Source organism: Patiria miniata, unplaced genomic scaffold, assembly GCF_015706575.1.
Source record: "Patiria miniata isolate m_02_andy unplaced genomic scaffold, ASM1570657v1 HiC_scaffold_5, whole genome shotgun sequence".
Taxonomy (NCBI): Eukaryota; Metazoa; Echinodermata; class Asteroidea; order Valvatida; family Asterinidae; genus Patiria; species Patiria miniata.
Window position 1 is genome coordinate 10,197,028 of NW_024037072.1, and position 20,024 is coordinate 10,217,051.

The 20,024-nt window shown below is 42.2% G+C and overlaps 1 protein-coding gene across 1 annotated transcript; it reads right to left on the minus strand.

Annotated features, from left to right (window-relative positions):
* Positions 1–1,983: 1,983 nt before the first annotated feature.
* On the minus strand, positions 1,984–18,312 carry LOC119740498. The gene is made up of 9 exons (XM_038215819.1): positions 18,109–18,312; positions 14,719–14,952; positions 10,966–11,106; positions 10,051–10,140; positions 9,571–9,795; positions 7,994–8,246; positions 4,179–4,414; positions 3,332–3,503; positions 1,984–2,219 (listed from the first exon to the last, which is right to left on the minus strand). Exons 1-9 carry the CDS (start codon positions 18,227–18,229, stop codon positions 2,189–2,191), a joined length of 1,503 nt encoding a protein of 500 aa, XP_038071747.1. The 5' UTR covers positions 18,230–18,312; the 3' UTR covers positions 1,984–2,188.
* Positions 18,313–20,024: the final 1,712 nt, after the last annotated feature.

A 20,024-nucleotide genomic window follows, 5' to 3' on the forward strand; every position in this document is an offset into this window, starting at 1 on the left:
GTAGGCTGAATTTATTTTATCGAAATCGAACACCAGAAGTATATTAAACACAGTTTTTTAGGAAACAAAATTCACCTTTGGGGAAAAAATTAAAACGTACAATTCCCTTTAGGAATTGAACCTGGAACCTTCAGCATTCAGATCGGCGATTTCACGCACACGCCACCTGACTGTCGTGGAATCTAAGCTACAAGAACCTATTCCGAATCAGGTGATATATTTAGTTATTAACGTGATGTGATTGACGCATGCGAATTATGGTCATTAACTCTATTTTTTTGCATCAACAAAAATAGCCGTTTTATGATGAGCTGAACTGTTTAATCCTATGCTTTACAAAAACTTGGCTTTGAGACAGAAAAAACGCGGACGAGAATTGCTGCTAGGCTCTCATGGGTGCCTTGTCGGAATTGTAATGATCACATTGATTGGATTTAATCATAAGAACGCTCGAGTAGGCCTCTACTGAGCCAGCCACCGGGTATGCATACAACATGTCGGGGTCTACCCGATGTTCAATACCTATGTTCCCCAATACCGACGTTCCCCGAATCCTTAAGATTAGAGTTAGGGTCAGGGTTAGGGTTAGGGTTTGGGTTTGGGTTAGGGTTATATGGTAAGGATTTCGGGAAGATCGGTATTGGGGAACAAAGGTATGCACCCCAACATGTCTACCCATTTTGCGACATGAAAGTCTAGCACGCAGACTTTGTATGTTCTACTATGTTTCGCACACGCTACTATATAAGGGGGCATATTAATACTAATTACTACATACCAATTGGAGAGTTGATATCTTCTGATTGGTCGAGACTCGATCACATGGGGGTGCATTAACATGTGATATGATGACCGGAATCAAGAACAAGTGAATATATGGCCCCTGAACCTGAACGTTTACCCAGTGGAGCGAATTCATCAAAACAAATTATGGAATGGGCATTATGCGTGGCAAAACAAGGGGACACAATAACCTGGAGGGGGACAGAATAAACGATTTGGAGGACACTTTCACCTATGTAATTCCCATGGGCGTCACCAAGATTTTTCCCATGGGGGGGGGGGGGAGAAGCACATTTCCCCCAGAATTCCTTAACATTTTCCACATAATTCTCAATGTATCATTTTTCCAAACGTGTGCAGGGCAACATTTGCCCTACCTCCCCCATCAAATTAACAGCAATAGGGCTTTCTCTCTCTTTCTTCGCACCTCTCTTTCCCTTCCCGAATTCCGTCTCCGAATAGTTTTCCCGGGGGGCAGAATAACCGTCTAAACCTTCCGTTGTGATTAATTATTGCGTACATAAAGTAATTGAATTGTTATAACTCCACCCTGCAATTGTGACCTATCGCCGTTTGGCACTTTGTACGTTAGGTTTTGTTTGTCTCAGATTTTGAACGTTCTGCGTCCATTTGTCCATTATGTAATTGGACAATATTTCACAAGCTGCGTTGATGCGTTTCTAACGCGATATGTCACTTGTAAAGGTCCTTTTGCAGTCATGTTTCTTGAAGGGGGGGGGGGGGGGGGGTTTGCAAGCCTGTAAAATAAATATATTGGCCTTGGCTCAACAAACAGCTTCGCCTGCGACAGCCTGTTGCCCGGTCCTTACTTACTGGATTCTGACATGGGGCGGTACTTAAAAGTGAATAACAAATTTTGGATTGCTACAAAACAGCGATTCAAAAGACATTTCAACATTTTTCGGGGGGAAAAAGCCCCCGCACCCCCCCCCCCCCCACAAGAAAAGGACAGTACATCTTCAATGAAAAAAAGGAGACAACTCAGCATTTTAGTGGCATAATACTGGGGCGGAAATCAGTCTACTTAAAAGTGAATAACAAATTTTGGATTGTTACAAAACAGCGATTCAAAAGATATTTCATCATTTTTCGGGGGAAAAAAAACCCCGCGCACCCCCCCAAGAAAAGGACTGTATTTCTTCAATGAAAAAAAGGAGACAACTCAGCATTTTAGTGGCATAATACTTTATTCAATGATAATTTGTGTTTCTTTCCGAAAAGAAGTTACGCCTCCATATATGACCTTACGAAAAGTTTTAAACACCATTTCTTTTCCCGTACTAACCAATACACATTTAAACACAATCAAATTTCTAGAGAACTTCTTTTAACTTCTTTTGAATTTTATAATGCTAGCTGCCAGTAGCCTGACGATCCTCAAATTTTAGTGCACTGGACCGGTACATCTTGCTCTCCTGAAATAGGAAGAAGTAAACAAAAAAGAATGACCACTTAATGCTTGTTACTTACGAGCAACAAATTATATTATTCACAAACAACATGCCCTTTCAAAGTAATAAATATTTTCTTGGTGCTATTCAGAACCCCAATAGTCTCAAAACAGACCAGATTCAGAGCCACGGAAAGTTAATCAAAATGCACTGTATTTTCCATATAATGTGATGTTGCTTGTTAAGTCCCACTCTCCATACTACTTAGCCACCTCCTCCCTTCAAACGATCCGACTGGACGTCCTTGAATTCCCCTAGCACTCCCCATTTCCTTCAATCCTCGTTTATTTCCTTTTCAACCAACGCCATGTGAGATCTTTAATCAAAGAAGGCTACACATCTCCCAGAAGACACGGTAAAGATTAGTTTCCAACTCCCTCACAGGCACGAATCGGAACCCGCTACTCAACAGAAGTGTTTTTCTTGTGTATTTGCGGGATTTTGTCGTTAGTCGGGACAAACGCTCGGTGTTTTGTTTCTCCTTCGTATCGTTTACCTAATTCACCTCAGGGCACTTCAAGCCAAAAAAGATCCTTTTTCATTGGAAATAGGATCTGCAGAAATCTCAGTGAATTTAGCATCAATATCTTAGATTCTCTTCTGGCGAATGTTGAAAGAATTTGCGTTGGAAGACAGAAAATGGGACGAGTTCATACTTTTACACGTGGGCAGGTGAACTGGCTATATTTTTGTTTATTTTAGCCAAAAGTGCGATATTGAGGATGGGGTTTTTATAACTGCATTATAAAAATGAAAAGTGTTCTGTAAACCTGTGGTAAGAGCGATGACAACCATCGTAAGCAAATGACGTATATTCTTTTATAATAATTCTCGCACCTTGAAAACAAATAGTTTGTTTTTCAGTAAAAAACGGTGTTACCATGGAGATCAATGTCATATATATCCAACACGATTGGGAGAGTCACGTCAGCAAGATGCGCATGCACAATGCAAGCCTTGAGCCACGTAAAAAACAACTACCATCTGAAAAGACCATGCATTTTCATCCCCTTATAATCCCCTCCCAAGAACTTGGCCCTTCTTTTACGCGGGCAATGACAATGACCTAACCTTACCTGAGCTTATTCTGTGGAATGACTGTGTTGGCGTTGACTTTGATTGTAGTGACGTACATGCATTGGCAGGTATAGTCAGGATGCTGTGGATTGATGACAACCGGACCATGACCGTCTGGTACACAGACGTCTTTTTGCTTCCACGGATCGTAACCCCAGCAGTCGCTCACTCCTAGACATTAAAATAAATCGAGATGACCCAACCATTTTTCAAACCTCAGCTTGATCTCCAGCTTTGGCCCGGGACTTTTCATTATTATATAGGAATCGTCTCAATAAATATCCGGGATGAGTTGCGGGCACGATTATCCGCAATAGGTCCATAATGGTCCATTATGACTGTTTATTTTTGAATCACTATTTAACTTTTTAGAATGGACGATAGATGAAAACATGGTTATCAAAAACTCAATCTTGCCTTTACCATAAAAAAGTACGCAAAATCATCAGTGTCTACATGAAGGTAACTTTCACGAATTTCAACTGTCTATATGTTTTAAATACTGAACAGCAACGCCCCTCTCTTTATTGATATTTGCCAAAGATACTTTTGCATTCAGGAAAAAATCGAAGCTCATCACCCCCGAAACTGCACAATCGTGGCCTACTGCCAATTTTTGCAATAGGCTGGTTGCGCACAAACATTGACGATGTGATTTTGAATGCACGGGGACGGGATTCAGAACTACCAACGTGTGGTACCTATGGTACATCATGCATATAATTTGCATACATGTATTCAGGATTCACTGCTCGCTACCTGTCTCCATATTTGAAGTTCGAAGGACAATGGGGACAGGGAACCAGACTACATGTACTTCTTATACCATACATGACCTTGAATTACCTTTCTTGCAGTAGGGACAGCCGCATTTATCCACCTCATAGTGCACGCATCTGCTCTCAAACTCACACACGTTGCTGTTAGCTGAGCAAGCAATGACTGGTCTCTCGCCGTTGGCCCTGGAAATGCATCTACAGGTCCGTCTACACTGGTCCCCGTCATAGTTGGGCACGACAACGCCAGGGGCGTAGTGCTTTTTCTGGTACTGGCAACAACCCGAGTAGTCGCAATCGCAACCTCTGTAACATGGACAATAATCGTGTAGATCATTCAAACGCCTCAAGTACGAATGAGTACGACGGTGGTCCGAATCCACAAATTCGTAGTGCAAGTCTATTTTGTGTACGGCGCTATATCGCCATACTATTGCGTCATATCGCCGTGCCATTGCGCTTTTATACAACACCTGAATAAATCCTAGTCATCTGATTGGTGGTTCGTTGATCACATGTCATTGAATTATTCGTACCAACGCACGGCGCGCGCGTGGCGCGCAGCGCACAGTGCAATGGAAGTTCTATTGCACTGTGATTAGAACTTCCATTGCACGGTGTCGCTGCTGCTGGTGGTGTCGCTGCTGCTGGTAGTGGCGCTGTTTTAAACCGAGATAAATTGAATATGATTAAGGGAATAAATGTGTGCTCTGGAGGTTTTTATCACTCTGTTTAAGACCACTTAGAGTCTGGGGGCTGATAATTACCCGAGCCGGAGGCGAGGGTAATTATCAGCACCCAGACTGTAAGTGGTCTTAAACAGAGTGATAAATACCGACGGAGCACATATTTATTCCCATTCATAAATACCTTTTAGGTAAGAAAAATCATATAATTCGTTCAAAACATCCCGATTTTATTTAACAACTTCACTTTATGCTTTTTGAAACATCCCTCTTGCAAAATAATGGAGTGTTCAGCTGGCGAGTAAGATGTAAACAACCCTTTTATGGAGATTGACGCGCGTGTGTCATGTTCTGCGCGATGTCGCTCAGAACGCACCTGGCGCGTTGCGTTTTGAATTTAGAACTATAAAATTCTGACTCCCTGGTAGTGTTGCGCATGCCTACGTGAGGATTGTGAACGTTCAACCAATGAAACGATAAGAGGCACTGGGTTTTTAGGAGTCCACATTTTATTGTGACACTGGAAAAGTGTTTAAGACCAGCTAGCCATGTCTTTATCATCCGTTTAAGACCGGCCACGTGACGGGCTCTCGACCAATAGGAATATCTTATTTGATTCTTTGTGTTAGCAGCGTCAGCATCACCTACAAGTTCCAATATTTCGTCTTCTGCGAGTCGAGGAGAACAAACGGAGATTCTCTCGTATCGTCCGCCAATTTGCCATTCTGTGAATCAGATTCGTGTTACAGCGCCACCACCGGCAGTAATGAAACCGTGCGATGGAAGTTATATTCACAGTGCCGTAGAACTTCTATTTTTGCGGTGCGGCCGCGCCGTGCGTTCGGAAGAATATTTCAATGACATGTGATCAACGATCCCCCAATTAGATGACGGGGATTTATTCAGGTGTATAAATGCTACATTACTGCGATATAGCACAATAGTATGGCGATATTACGCCGTAAGAAAAAATAGATTTGCACTGCGAATGAGGTGTCGTCTCTTTGATGTTACATCCGTGTGTCCATCCTGTCAGTCTATTAGCAATACATGTATCTGTACACGTCCCCGTCCAATGAAATTACCCGTTTCAGAGTGACGTTGTATTATACAGTATTAGGAGAGACTCAACTAGACCCATACAGTTCTGGTTTCAGACAGGCGCAAACTTCATGTATGAACTTTCAAAATGACTACTGATCTTTCGATTTCGGTCCTTTCCGTTCCTAACGATGAATTTTCAGGAACTAAATGAAACAATTGTGTTTGGTAGTACCAGGGCGGCGGAACGCTTTTCGACTGGGTAGGGGGAGGGGGGGGGGGGGAACGCCAAAAAGAGGTACTTGCTCAGAAAAGGGGGCACCTTCCGTCGGTGTGGAAGTGGAGGAAAAGAATATGGTCCCGTTCATTTTGCTATAAACCTATATGACGAGGAACAAATTATGAATACTTTGTCCATCTTGCTCTTTGTGTTTCTTTTACCTAGTTGTGTGGAGAGACCATTTTGTTCTAATAGCGAGAGGGGCACTATTGCTTTGGAAGGCCAGTTCAGTGACCGTTTTATTCGTGTGAAGAACACTGTTTTGTTTAGGGGCCAGTTTTCCATCTTGAGAGGGGGCACAATTTTAATGTTGCGAGCGGGGCAATAATTGTGGTTTCGAGGGGCAGTTTTCCATCTCCAGAAGTTATCGCGAGAGGAGCACTTTTATTTTATGGCCAACTTTCCATCTCGAGAAGGGCACAATTACATATTTGCGAGAGGGGTATTTTTGCTTTCGTGGGGTAGTTCTCCATCTCAAGAAGGTGCACAATCTTGTTAATGTGAGAGGGGTACTTGTGTTTTGGAGGGGCAGTTTTGCATTACCGTAGAGGAGACATTTTTATTATTTTAGTTTGGTTTCATACGTGTACATTGAGGGGCAGTTTTGTTTTCATCTCGAGGGGGCACATTTATAACTGCGAGAGGGGCACTTTTGTTGGCCTGGGAAAATCTGCCCCCCCCCCGTTCGCGATTTTTTTTTCTCCCAAACGACATCCGCATATGGGTGTACACTATGGTGTTTTGGACTTAACTTTTAAAAAGATGAGAAGAAAATATAAATTAGAAGCAAATAAAATGAATTCGAACGTTTTGAAATTTGGACTTAATTTCCCTTTCAAAAAATCCTCCAAAGTCTCATGTTAGAAAATAAAATAAATTCGGGTGCAAAACCGTGTTTGAACCCGCAACCTCGCGTTGCAAAATCTCGAACCTGTCTCGACTGAGCTATTGCACTGCTCGCCCAAAAATTTGGAAAAAAATAATTATATACCTGCGTAGGAATCATAAAAGTATCGTAGAGGGCGCTAAATAACCATGTATGCGGATGTCGTTTGGGAAAAGAAAATTCGCCCCCCGTGCTGCCGCCCCTGGATAGGACAGTTTTGATTGTGACATAAGAAAATGACACTTTGGTTAGCGTTACCTTTTTGCATCCGATAAGTTGCAAATGCGATGTTCGTGAATCGTACGAAAGTGTCTGAGCTAAAAACGTGTATAGCGCCCTCCCGTGATTATGAATCTAGAAAATTAGATTCCAATTTCACTCGCATTCTTTCTGAAATCATTGCGATAAATCTCTCAATTATTTCGTCGATCAAACTTAAAATCCCAGGTAAAACCCAATTTTCTTAATCATCTGTGTGCCGTCTCTCAAAGGTCATGCGTAGTAGATAATAAAAAACCACGGCATTTAACCACGGCCTCCACGGCCTCCACTGCCTCCATCACAGCCTCGATTACTGTACACAGCTCCCATTCCACAGCTTAAAGTTACACGACAACTCAGCCTTTATCAATCAATCAACCTATCAAGCTGAATTACTGTCTTCGTCATTTAATTTTGAGAACAATCAGTAAATAAAGGAGAGCAAATCACCAAATCATAGACTCGTCACCAGTCTCCTGTCCTGCCCTTTCTTTCAGTGATCTTAAAAGAAGTTTCTATACATCGTTTGGAGCTCATTTGCAATCACGTCGTAAACAGTCAATGGTACGGCATCCAGACTTCGTTAAAACTATTTTTTTTTTCATTACAAGTGCACTATGACACGTTGTCATGGTTCATCATTTTTTACGATAGCCTTGTGATAAACTCGGTTACAATGCTGGTTTGCTTTTGCATTGTTATTAATTAAGCCGTTGCCTAAATTGCCTCACCTGTCGACTACCTTTGCTGGTGCACTGTACCAGGTCACAGACGTACACCTGCATTTGGCGCAGCCGCCTAACAGCGTGTCACCGCCATCAGGTATGATGAGGTAACTAAACCGGTCCTGTGGGGAGGGCACGATACAATTGCCTCCCGTGACTGGAGAACCTGGTATAAAGCCTAACGGGTAGCCTGGGCTTGAGATCAGAGGAGAGGGTAGGGCAGGGTAGCCCTCGAAGGGAATCACTCCACCGTCGCTTCCTGGAGATAAAAACACAATGCCATTTTAATCTTCAACATTTACTGAGAAATGGTATATTGGACAAAATCAAGAGACCTATTCTGTGTCACCAAGTCACACTCTTTTATTTTCAATTTTAGGTCATGACATCCTTATCAATGAGTAGGGATTTTGTTTCAAATTGGTTTAACCATGCAGTCTCAAGACCACGTAGTGTAAGAACAGTATCTTTTTCCAAGAGGATGTTGATTTAACTGCCAACAAGTGCTCGGGGAGTCAGGTTGGCGCGGTGGTTACATCTCTCGTCTTCCATTGCTGTGTGTTTTCAGTCCCTACCTGATTCCGTGGGTTCCGATTTCCTCCCACCTCTCAAACTGTCATTTCTTCTCATTAGGGAGGTTTCGCAAGCGAACGGATACGCTTACACTTACGTTTAGCTATTCGTATCCATTTTTTACTTACATGTAGCGAGCGAGATATGCGTGTCGTCTGCACGTTTAGCGGATAGTGAGTGGCGTATGACGTCATAATTGATGACGTATCCGTCGCACTAAACGTATCCGTTTGCATGCGAAACCTCTCTAATGTCTTCTTCTGACAGGTTTTTTTTTCTGGCTTTCGTGCCACAGTGCCGAAAACGCTTCTGAGAAATCCTTGGTTTCATACCAAAAAGATATAAATAAATAAAAGGAAAAAGCGTTTGGCCCATGGGCGTCGTCAGGATGGGGCAAGGGGGCGCTGCCCCCTCCCTCCCCCCGAAAAAACCCAAACAAACAAACAAACAAACAAACAAACAAACAAGGGGAACAAAAGAAATAAGAAAAGAAAAGAAAAGAAAAGAAAAAGAGGTGTGAAGTCATATTTGCTACTTATTTTAATAATACACATATAACAAACTGGGCGTCTTCAGGGTTGTCAATGGGGGTGGGGTGGGTAAATGTCTCCCGTCCACCCTCAAATATGCTAGAGAAAGTACAAGGACTTTTGGGAAAACAATTGCTGTGCCCCCCTCCCCCTAGAAAAACCCTAGCGACGCCCGTGGACTTTGGTCTATGATGTTCTTCCTAAAGTGCACACATGAAGTGTTATCGTCGGTGACTTATAGTGTGAGACTTAAACTCACCATCGTTTTTGAAATTACGGTAACGGTTCTATTAATGAGACACTTCCATGCCTGAAATTTCACATGTGCGATATATATAGCTCTAGAACACGTCACTAAAGGGGAGTGCATTGTATGAAATACCAAAGCGAGCTATGAAGCGTCCAAGTGATGGAGGACAGCCAGCTCAGTAATCATAAAAAATGGCCAACTTTAGGACTAGTGGTACCCATCGCTCTTACCCAATCGCTCGTGACCAAACACCTTCACCTCGCACAAAGTCAGGAACTCCTTTCTCTTACGGATCTGCACGCTGACGAAGCGCCCCCTCGTGTCTGCCGGACACTCTCTGGTTATCTTGGTACCGGCTTTCGCTTCGGATTTCGTCACAGGCCCCCCGCAGCGGCGGTTCCTTGCGGCGACAGTGCTGCCTCCAACTCGCACCTCAGCGCCAATGAGTCGTCTACCTGATGAAGTTACCGCAAAGTTCAGATTCATTGCACATAATGTGCCGAAGAAATAGCTGAATGAAACACGCTAACGAAGGTGCATTTTTTTTCTCTTCAATTAGGCCTGTAATCACCATCTTTCTAAGTTCCACGTCATCTTTCTTCTGATCCCGAGTTTTTTTTTTATGTTTTGATTTTACCGTTTATCAACATCTCTATTACTCGATGAGATTTACAGTTGTCATAAGATTGCTTTGGTCTCAAAGCACTTACCAAACCTTCCGGCTCGATTAAAAATAACGACTTTCGTGACGACGAAGCTGTTTCCCAGGTCCAACTTCCACCACGGTTGATATTGATTTGCTAATCAAGAAAATCAAGCGAAATAGCTTTGAATATAAAAGGACTGGCACAAAGAAATGACATACTTTCTGATTTTTGTTGTTGTTAAGTTTGCGGGTATAGATTAATATGGCAGGAATCTGGGCAGCAATTATGTCTTTCAAAATAACTTATTGGAGGACCGTTTAGGACAAATAAAGAAGGCATGACTTATTGCTAAATATTACACTTGTAACTTGTGGTAAATTTAGAGCTTACTTTGCCGGGAAAAGTACAATGTATGTTCCTCATTGTTAGGAAGGGAGCACGCAATCATTGCATGCCCATAGTTTTCCCGAATAAAAAGCTCTGTTTATCTTGACGAAATCGGAGATGGGGGGGGGGGCACACGATGATCACCACGGTGTACCCGTGCCGCAGTAAGTGCTACGAACCATAGCCTGATAATGTGTGAATCTGTTGGAAGGCAATTGTTTTATTCCCTCCCAAGACACGTTAATGATGAGACACCAACAGTTTAAAAATCATAAAGTCTGTCACGAGCTAATTACAGCCCATCAGGCCAGCGTTTGTCTCCGGTTTTCTAGGCATGGAACGATTGAGAATATTTCTATCCCTTTGGATGGGATGCCAGTCCATTGCCGGTTACTTCATAGCTAATAAAATAATACCAAGGATCGTGGAGAGAGGCAAGTAGGGGTGAAGTGGCTTGCCCAAGGACAAAACGTATGGCCAGCAGCTGAATTCGACTCCTGACCCTCTGATCATGAGTCACGCTAACCACTTGGCCACATTCGCCAACCAGACAACAGCATATCTACAAAGGACAAGCATTGGATTTCTTACCGGTATGAGTACAGGTGTTTCCACGGAAGAAGTTCCCATCCGTTTTCCCGTCAACGGCGAGATTCGCTCCCCGGGACTTGCCCCTGTAGGTCTGGGTCGAAATCTGCCAGGCAATACGATTCTTTGACAGCAGCACTGACTCTATTTTGTCAGGAAAGAGGCAGTTTAAAATAAAGTGGCGATCAAATCTACGCTTTCAACACACCGTTCAGTGTTAAATTTGTTAATATGCTGGTTTTTGGTCACATCAGTTTTCGATGAAAATGTGGCAGGTTTTGAACCTGAAAACCTGAACCTGGAACTTCTGTTTGCAATCCCCTGAATGATACACCAAACGCTAGTCGGAAGATATGAAACCAGAGCACCGCGGCTCAATTAAGGACGGGAAACATTCACGAAGGGAAACCCATGAGATTTAGTGAAGTATAAGTGATAAATGTCGTTGAGAACTAAGGATAACATCAGAGCAACATCATGGCGACGAAACCTTCTTAAGGCCGGTTCATACTCGGCGTGAAAGCGAACGCGAACGCGAATTTGTGACGTCAGAGCAACTTTTCGCCCTCCGAATACGCAGAAGTTGAACACATTTCGCAGCAAATGCTTCGTTCCGTCAAATTCGCATCGCATTCGCATGAAGTATGAACCGGCCATAAGACGTGATCCTCGTAATGTATTTAAAGCCGGTGTCAGGTCGACCTTGCGACAACACAGATCAGTCGGCAACTGACTTTTCAGGATCAGGCTGTGCCTGAGCTACGACCGTCGGGAACATTTCAGTCGCCGATTTTTTTTGCGACCTGAGTATAACTGCGACGATATTAAGACGATCGGAATTAGTCGGGTCTCAAAAAAATTAACAGTCGCAAGAATAGAACAAACTTCAACTTCTACGACGACGTCGCGATCGTGCGCGCATCAAGTTAATCTCTTTAATTGTTTAGCCAATCAGCACACTACCCTGGCGCTCCGCGCGTTCCGCGCAACATCACGCAGTATGCACCACGCGCGCGGCAATCATCATATAAGGAGATTGTTTACTACTACTCGCGAGAGAATATTCCATACCATAGCTAGAGGGGTGTTTAAAAAAAGCAATGAAGTAAAACTGTTGAACAAAATCGTTGCAAATGTATAATTCTTGACTTGTGTCGACTGTTTGACTCAAACGTATTTGTGAATGTGAATTCAAGTACATTTAAGACCGTATCAGGGGAATGCGCGCTGATAATGGCTTGAGCCGAACCGACCAAGCACATAATTATTCCCTTATTGTCAAAGAAGCCACATGACTGTCTTTGGCCAAGTTCGGGCAAGGACCATTAGTCGACTAGTGGTTGATTTGTTTCGTACCTTACGCCTGCGCACTGATAGCAACGTGCGAACGTCTCTAGTCAAACCACTGATCAGTGAGTCAAACGCTGGTCAAAATGTCATCGCAAAACTTCTGGATCCTGGCTCTCTGCTAGCGTTATGAATGCGCGCGGCTATTGGTTACCAGCGAAGCAACCAACCCCAGTAGGCTGGTTCCAAATAGTCGACTAGCGTAGTCAACCACCGTCGACTAGACAGAGTTCGGGCAAACGTTAGTTAACCATTGGTCAACTATAGTCCTTGCGCGAACTTGGCCTTTGCTGTGGAATCGTGGTGGATCGTCGCGTCTTGGGTGACATGAGCATGGTTGAGAATATTTTGCGATTTCTCAGTTTTGTGACCTGAGTATTATTTTTGTGCTTGATGCCGACGGTTCCGTCGTGGCGCAAGCAAATCACAGGTCGACCTGAGGCCGGCTTTACTCCTCCGAGTCCGCCGACTGTCTTCAAGTGCTTTCTAGTATAAATCTGTTTTACAAGTAAAACGAGAACCAGCGAAACTTGGAGTAAATCATGGTCACCTCTAGTCTATGGTTGATCTCCTTACGCATCAAGGGTCTATGATATTGGAGCAGATTCGGCGCTTAATATACGACAAAAGACTGCGTCTTGACCTCGAGATTCTGAACATTCAGCAGGCGCCTTGTATCAGGTCTTCTGCAACCTTGTAGTATTTTTTGCAAAAACATGGCAGTCAAATTGACAAACAAACAGCTTAGTCCACATTTCTGACCGAAATGACCTCACAATTTATAAAGTGGACTCCGATTGAATGTTGTATGGGGTCGCATACAATTTGTATGCTCAGATATATCAGACGTTGATTACAGAGAGGGCTCCGTTGAACAACGGATGGTACTCAGACTAGATCGCCTTTCAGTGAGCGTCGAAATGTATGATAATATGTGCGACGAGTTCTTTACCACATCATCAGGGATGAACAGAATTAGACCTTTAGACACCGATACAATTTGCAATCACTCTTGAATGTAGCACACTACATGGAATACTGCATGCATCAGTTAGCACTTGCGGTGGATGCATTTCCGCCCACTGTGGATTAGATAGCCGGTGGCTCGTGTTAATGCGCGCTAAAATTTATTACAGTTGAACTGTAGCTACCGACCAAACTGCTAGCAGGCTCTAATTTAGGCTGGCGGAGTGTTGCGAGCTAGTGAAACCCGCCCGTGGTAAAATATAAGGGGACAAGGTGGCACGGACACTGCCAGGTTGCTGGTTGTTGATATAATCAGCGTCTGTTGATCATCCCCAGACCCTAAAAATCAGGCTCTGCGTTTATCTTCAACCATATGAAGGCTGCCTTTGCAAGGAAGAAGAAGGGGAGGCAAACTGGAGTGGATGCAAGACCACCATTTGAGGGAAGAAGGTCGGGAAATTTCGATATAGTTTTGCCATCTTAAGGGGGAGCAAATATTTTGATTCTGCAAACAAGACAAGTATAGTCTACCACCATTTGAGGGAATAAGGTCGGGAAATTTCGATATAGTTTTGACATCTTAAGGGGGAGCAAATATTTTGTTTCTGCAAACAAGTATAGTCTATGAATTGTAATACGCATGCCTGAAACGTATCACGTGGAATGAATAAGTACGCGTCATCGGATTTGAAATTACTTCTAAAAGTTTATATTCTCCGGCGGATAGCGTGGATGTACGGTGGCGTGCTACGCTAATCCGGTGATTTAAGTGCTGCAGGTTGCGGATTCGAATCCCGAATTTGTTCATTATCATTTTTCTCCCGCAAAAGTATCAAGTCCTATTGATCGATAAAATAATATTCATCTTTTCTTTTCTCATAATGGCTCTGGAGGATATTTCTAAAGGGAAATTAAGTCTGCTACCAACTGACGCATGCGCATTATGGTCACAGACTATACTTGGTTGCAGAAAAAGTAATAGCAAACGGGAACATGTTTGTACAAGACGTCTTTTTTCAAAACTAATGTCCGATTAAGTGACAAGTCACAATTGGTTATTGCTTTGGTTTTTTTTAACAAAGGACATCGGAACATATTCATCAAGTCTACTCGACTTTGTTCTTAAGTAAAGGTTATTTGAATCTGTGCCGAAGCTTAATGATGTAACTTTTGGATAAAGTAAACCTGGCAAACTGGCAATATTTCCTTCCTTATCTAACACAAACATTAGCTTAGCCTGTATGAACAAGGTGGCAAGTCCGCTTCGAGTTTCCAAAGAACAAAAATGGTTTAACCGGGCGAAAAGATGATTTAACCGGGCTCCAAAAATGGTTTCAGAGTGTGATATGGACTAGTGCAAGTGCAATTTGCAAGTTTGCAACAAATGTTGCTGTTGAGATTTGAAAGGATTTTCCATTCAAGTGCACGGCTTCACTTGCCCACCTGTAACTGGAGGCCATATCCAGCCACCGGGTCGGCACTTGGGGCACCCGCAGGTGTCGGTGATTGGATTAACGCACAGGTTGGTATACGTGCACTGCTTGTTCACCGCGCACACAACGTGGCCGGTGCGGCCGAAGAGAGAAGCGAAGCACCGGCACTGGGTCTTGCAGGGGCTCAGGTCTGGCACCGGGTTTCCTGCCTGGTAGGTCTTCCCGCTGACGATACACGTACGTCCTGATTGGATTTAAAAAGTGAAATACACCAACAAATGTTAAACATCCACATTTCCTTTTCATCAACTTAACTCCAGTGCATAGGCATTACGTAGAAGGGGAAGGGGCAGGGGACGTGCTATCCCGTCTCCAATATGTTTTAGGGGGCGGGGACACCAGTGACGATGCCCCGAGTGCATAAATACATTTCTTACCAAACCTTTTACCTACATCTTAACATTATGTGTAATACCGATAAGATATTGAAATGGAAGAGAAATTATCGCTGCTGTTTGTTTTGATAATTGTAATATACGCCACTTAATATACCTTTCTGTGTTAACGCCATTTCATAGGCCTATACCTTTTTGTGTAACATTTCGTATAATGTTACGCGGAGAAAATCTGTCAACAAGCAAGAAAAGAGGCCCTCAGCACAGATCTCTCCTCTACTTTGTCAGCATATTAAGTAGTGTACAAGCATCAGATGACAGCATTGACATCATCGTTGCGTTCGCCATGAAAGGATTAGTTGACTGTCTGGGATACTCGTCAAAGGATCGAGCAACGGGCAATGATTGCCTGCAAAGCCGCCATTGAAACTGATACTCCAACCAAAAATTACACTGCGTCAGTGGATTTGAGTTTCACCATGTCTAAACCATAATATTTTAAAAGGCTGTTCTTGTCGGCATGACTCAGTAAATTTACAAATAATGTTTTCCAGGAACAGCAAGATTGCCTCATCCAGCTACAATAATTGATTTTTTTCCAGATAACTGAGAAATTTGGGAAGGGGTGGACATTATAATTTTGATATTACTGGCGCTGTTTGGGGTTCAAATTTAAGTGGACTAGTCAAAATTAGCTGTATTTTATGCAGCGTCTCTGCCAGGTCCAACTGTATATTACATTTACCTTTTCCATTTATTTCCTTTAAAACGAAATAATGATTTTATTGTATCGTTTTTCTGAGGGCAGGGTGGCGGGAATGTTTGGTAGGGGGTTGGTTTAGAGAGTTGACCCCCGCAACCACCCGAGCAGCCAATTGACAATACATTGGGTCACCGTTATTTCAATATCATTATAAAGTAACGTCTTTACAAATCACAAAAATAACAGGTTTTACGATATCCCAAATGCGTCTTCCAATTAGGAATCATCTGTAGAAACGTTATAGAAACATTGTAGAAACGTTCGTTAAAACACTTTTGGGCAATGCCATTTGTATCAAATTACCTATATTATTGTCTAATAATAATTGACCAAGCTTTTTGAGACTTTGCCCAAAAGTGTTAGCCGTTGGTACATTGACCAACATTCGACATTTGAACACCAACCCATTTGTCCAACCTTTTGCGAATGTCAGAACTCCCTACTATTACTAATTATGAATTACGGAATGCGATGTTATGGTGACGACACGCAGAATCTTTCCGATGAAAACTAAACATCCAATACGTCGATACCAAAACACTGACAAACTAAAAATATCAACGAATCCTTTTTCAAAGACAGATTTATTTTAAGGCGGTGAAATTCACCAACATTTAGTGTTACACCTTGCATTTGTGTTTCCGTGGCGTATGTTAAGGAGAATACACGAGAAAGTGTGGATTCGTAATTTAAGAATTCACGAGGCGCGAAGCGCCGAGTGAATTCGTAAATTAAGAATCCACAATTAAACCATTGCGTCAACGGAAGTATTGGAAAGAATGTTGCAATCTGACGCCACTTTTTTCTTCATATATCATCTCAATGAAGGTCATTCGTTGCAAAAATGATGATAAAACATGAATTTGGGACTGAAAATTGTTTCAAATTTTGTTAGGAAATACTTGAAATGACTCTCCATAGACTTCGTTCACAAGCGCAGAAGTGGCGTCAGGTTGCAACATTTTTCCCTGGCGTGTTTAGCATGTGTAACGCCACACCCGTACAACCAAGTCATTTTGTGTGTATAGGCTCCTTGCGAAAAAAATGGATAGTTCAGACGACGATTTCTTTCTGACTAAAAGTAGTTTTTACAGTGACGGCGGCGAATGTGACAGGGAAGATGCACTGGTAATTTTCGGAAAGCAAATTTTCACGTAGACGGTCCTATTCAGGCTCATTATGGAGAACAATTGTGGGTATTATCCCTGGCCCTTTCCTGAAGGAAAAAACTAACGACTCGTGCTCCGGTTGTGTGCACTGCAATTTGACGTGGCGTATCTCATATCCTCTGCGGCATGCGGGGCCGATACATAATTACCAGGGAGTATCACCCAAGAACAAAATCTACGATCGAATCTAAAGCAATACGAGAGTCAGGGGACCTTTCCCTGAAAGTAACCAGCAAAGCATATAGCTATTATCAGGTGAAATGCAGCCCCCTCAAGTACAAGATTAGCATTTAAATAGAAGGTTTGTTGATGATTTCTGCTCTGTACAAACAAGGCGAATTTGCAAACTCTTTTTTTTTTCAGGATCTTTCCTAACAAATGAAAATAAACATTGTTTTAATGAACTGATTTCGCAAGGTCCTGTATTACCAAATATTATTTTAAATTACCACGTAGCTGATTTAAAGTTATTTGTCCCCCTTTTTGTGTGTGTGAACGAGGCTTATCGGATGACTGACAGTCCTAAAGTGATTGAACTGGATGACCACTGTGGCATTTTTGAGTGAATTGGCTTCATAGTTATCGGCAGTAACGTAGTAACAAAAACATGTCCACGGAACGGATAAATGAATGTTAAAGGTATAAACATCGCGCGAAGAAACATAAACAAAGGATTATATACACGGTTATGTTTCAGATATAAGTTTTTTTTTATAAACAGTATTGCGCGTTCATTTATACAAGTGTCTTAATATTAAATACGTTAAAGAGTTTATCTTTGTATATGTGTGCTGTATCACTCGTCATTAAACGGACGAAGTCACACATCTGGTACCTGACAAATAAAATCTAACCCCACGACTCCAGCCGCGCACGGTCTATCCATCTGGTCTAACGTTTTAAAAAGCAGATTCAAAACACTTTTGAATTTTGCCTTACGGCTTTAACCCAAAATAAATCGCACTGTTCTCACTTTGAAATTTAGATTTGCTCTTCACATTGGCGGCTTATGTGAGACACCGTCAACGAAGACAGTGTTTCAGAATTAACGGGACTGAAGATTCATGGATTACCTGATATGGTGCCACGGCGATATCGTGTTACCGAAGTTTGAGAGGCATCCGCCCGGCACGGCTTCATCAGTATGCAGCCAGCCAGTAGAAGTTGGAGAGCAAATACGACCACACCAGCCATTCTTGACACCTTAATGGCAGACACTGGTTTTCATAACTGTTATAAGTCTGCATTGGTATTTTTTTTTATATGAGTCCAGTTTGTAGGTTGCGGTAGACATCACGGACCGGCTGACACCACTTGCGTTCAACTATGGTCATCGTTGACCTTGCTCGTATGAATTGGAAGAGTTTTTGTCATCAAGGAGAAACTAATTTATTGCACGATGTTGTAGGCTATGCTTTGCGTACTTGCAATAAGCACCAAGAACATTATGGAACAACTTTATTGTGTATAGCTGTAAAGCATCGTACTCGAGTATCCTCAATGCCGAAATGGACGTACCTGTAGTATTATATCCCTATCCTTCGAATAAGTACACAAAGTTGATTAGGCCCAAAACAAATACACTTTTTTACACCTGTTTTTTATGTTCTGTACTTTAAAGGATAAAAGTCATGAAATCTCACGGAAATCTGAAATAAGTTTAATACAGTTCCATCGTGGCTTCGCCTGAAAAAAAAAAACCAGAAAAAAATCATAGTACTCTACTATAATTATACCTTCTTCATTTTCCAAAATAGCTAATGCATTATGTCCAGGTTGCTCATAAATTAAGGAAAAAAATAATAATATGCAGATTTGTTAGACTCCCCGTACACTAAGTATGTTTAGTGCTTCATGTTGCAAAAATGACAAAGATAAAGCGTTTGGACACTTAGTGTGCGTACACAAATTGAAGAAATTTTGATTTTTTTTTTTGATACTTATTAAAACGACAATTAAAAAGTCTGAGGCGAGTGGCGACACACTTCGAAATCTAGTTTGCAGTAAGCATCAATTCTCAGAATAAGTCTTAGGAGGATATTGGACACATAAAATATTTCAAGAAGAAAAACACATACAAACACGTTCAGTTCAGAATTTAAATCAATGAGTAAGATGGATTCAGACCCGGGCAGGTATGATCTCAGCAACATGACCTTCCCGACATGTTCAGCAGAAGTGGAATCTGTACGAGATCTCAAACAGATGGGACTGAGTGTTTTCCACTCGATGGATGAATACATATAGGCAAGCCCTTTAAAAGTGCAGTTCACAATTACCATACGTCCACTCCATCTAGCCTTCTGCGTTGTTGTTCGAACGTGATCGACGCCTGATGAATATTCAACCATTAGAATTAAACAATTTAATTGTGTGTGTCTTTTTTAATCAGAGGATCAGTGTTTAAGCACTTAAAGTACAATAGTGCTTCTTGCGAATCCTCGACGATAAACAATTCTTGCCGAGCTATCTGAAGTGATTAAGATTGGTCAACGTCCACTCACAAAAACATCACATCATCCATTGGGGATTCGTACCACGTCATAATTTCTTTGCTTGCTTGTCCAACCCAATAAGTTTGTAGCTCGCACTTTCAAAAAAGCGCTTGATGTCAATCCAAGATAGAGAGCGCAACGGGGGATGGTTCCAGATGTTATCAGTACTTCAGTTTCAAGATAATAACCCCTCAGGGTATTCACGAGAAGATGTTATGCTTGATCATCTCATCAATATTTAAGGATAGAATGCAATTCAATCGTTATCTGTGAATTCGAACGTGCCTTCTCATCAATATGTATCTGGGTGAACGCTTAAGGGAAAGAAAATGTCGAGTAAACAAGTTGTAGGAAATCCCTGGATAATAGCAGTCCGGTGAATTCAATCGCAGTAATCACACATACAGTGGGCAGTTGATGTGGAAGAGGCCCACCTACCAACTCTTTTGCCCGTCCAGTAATTGGGTGAGGGGAGAGTGCCCTTTGCTTTCGGT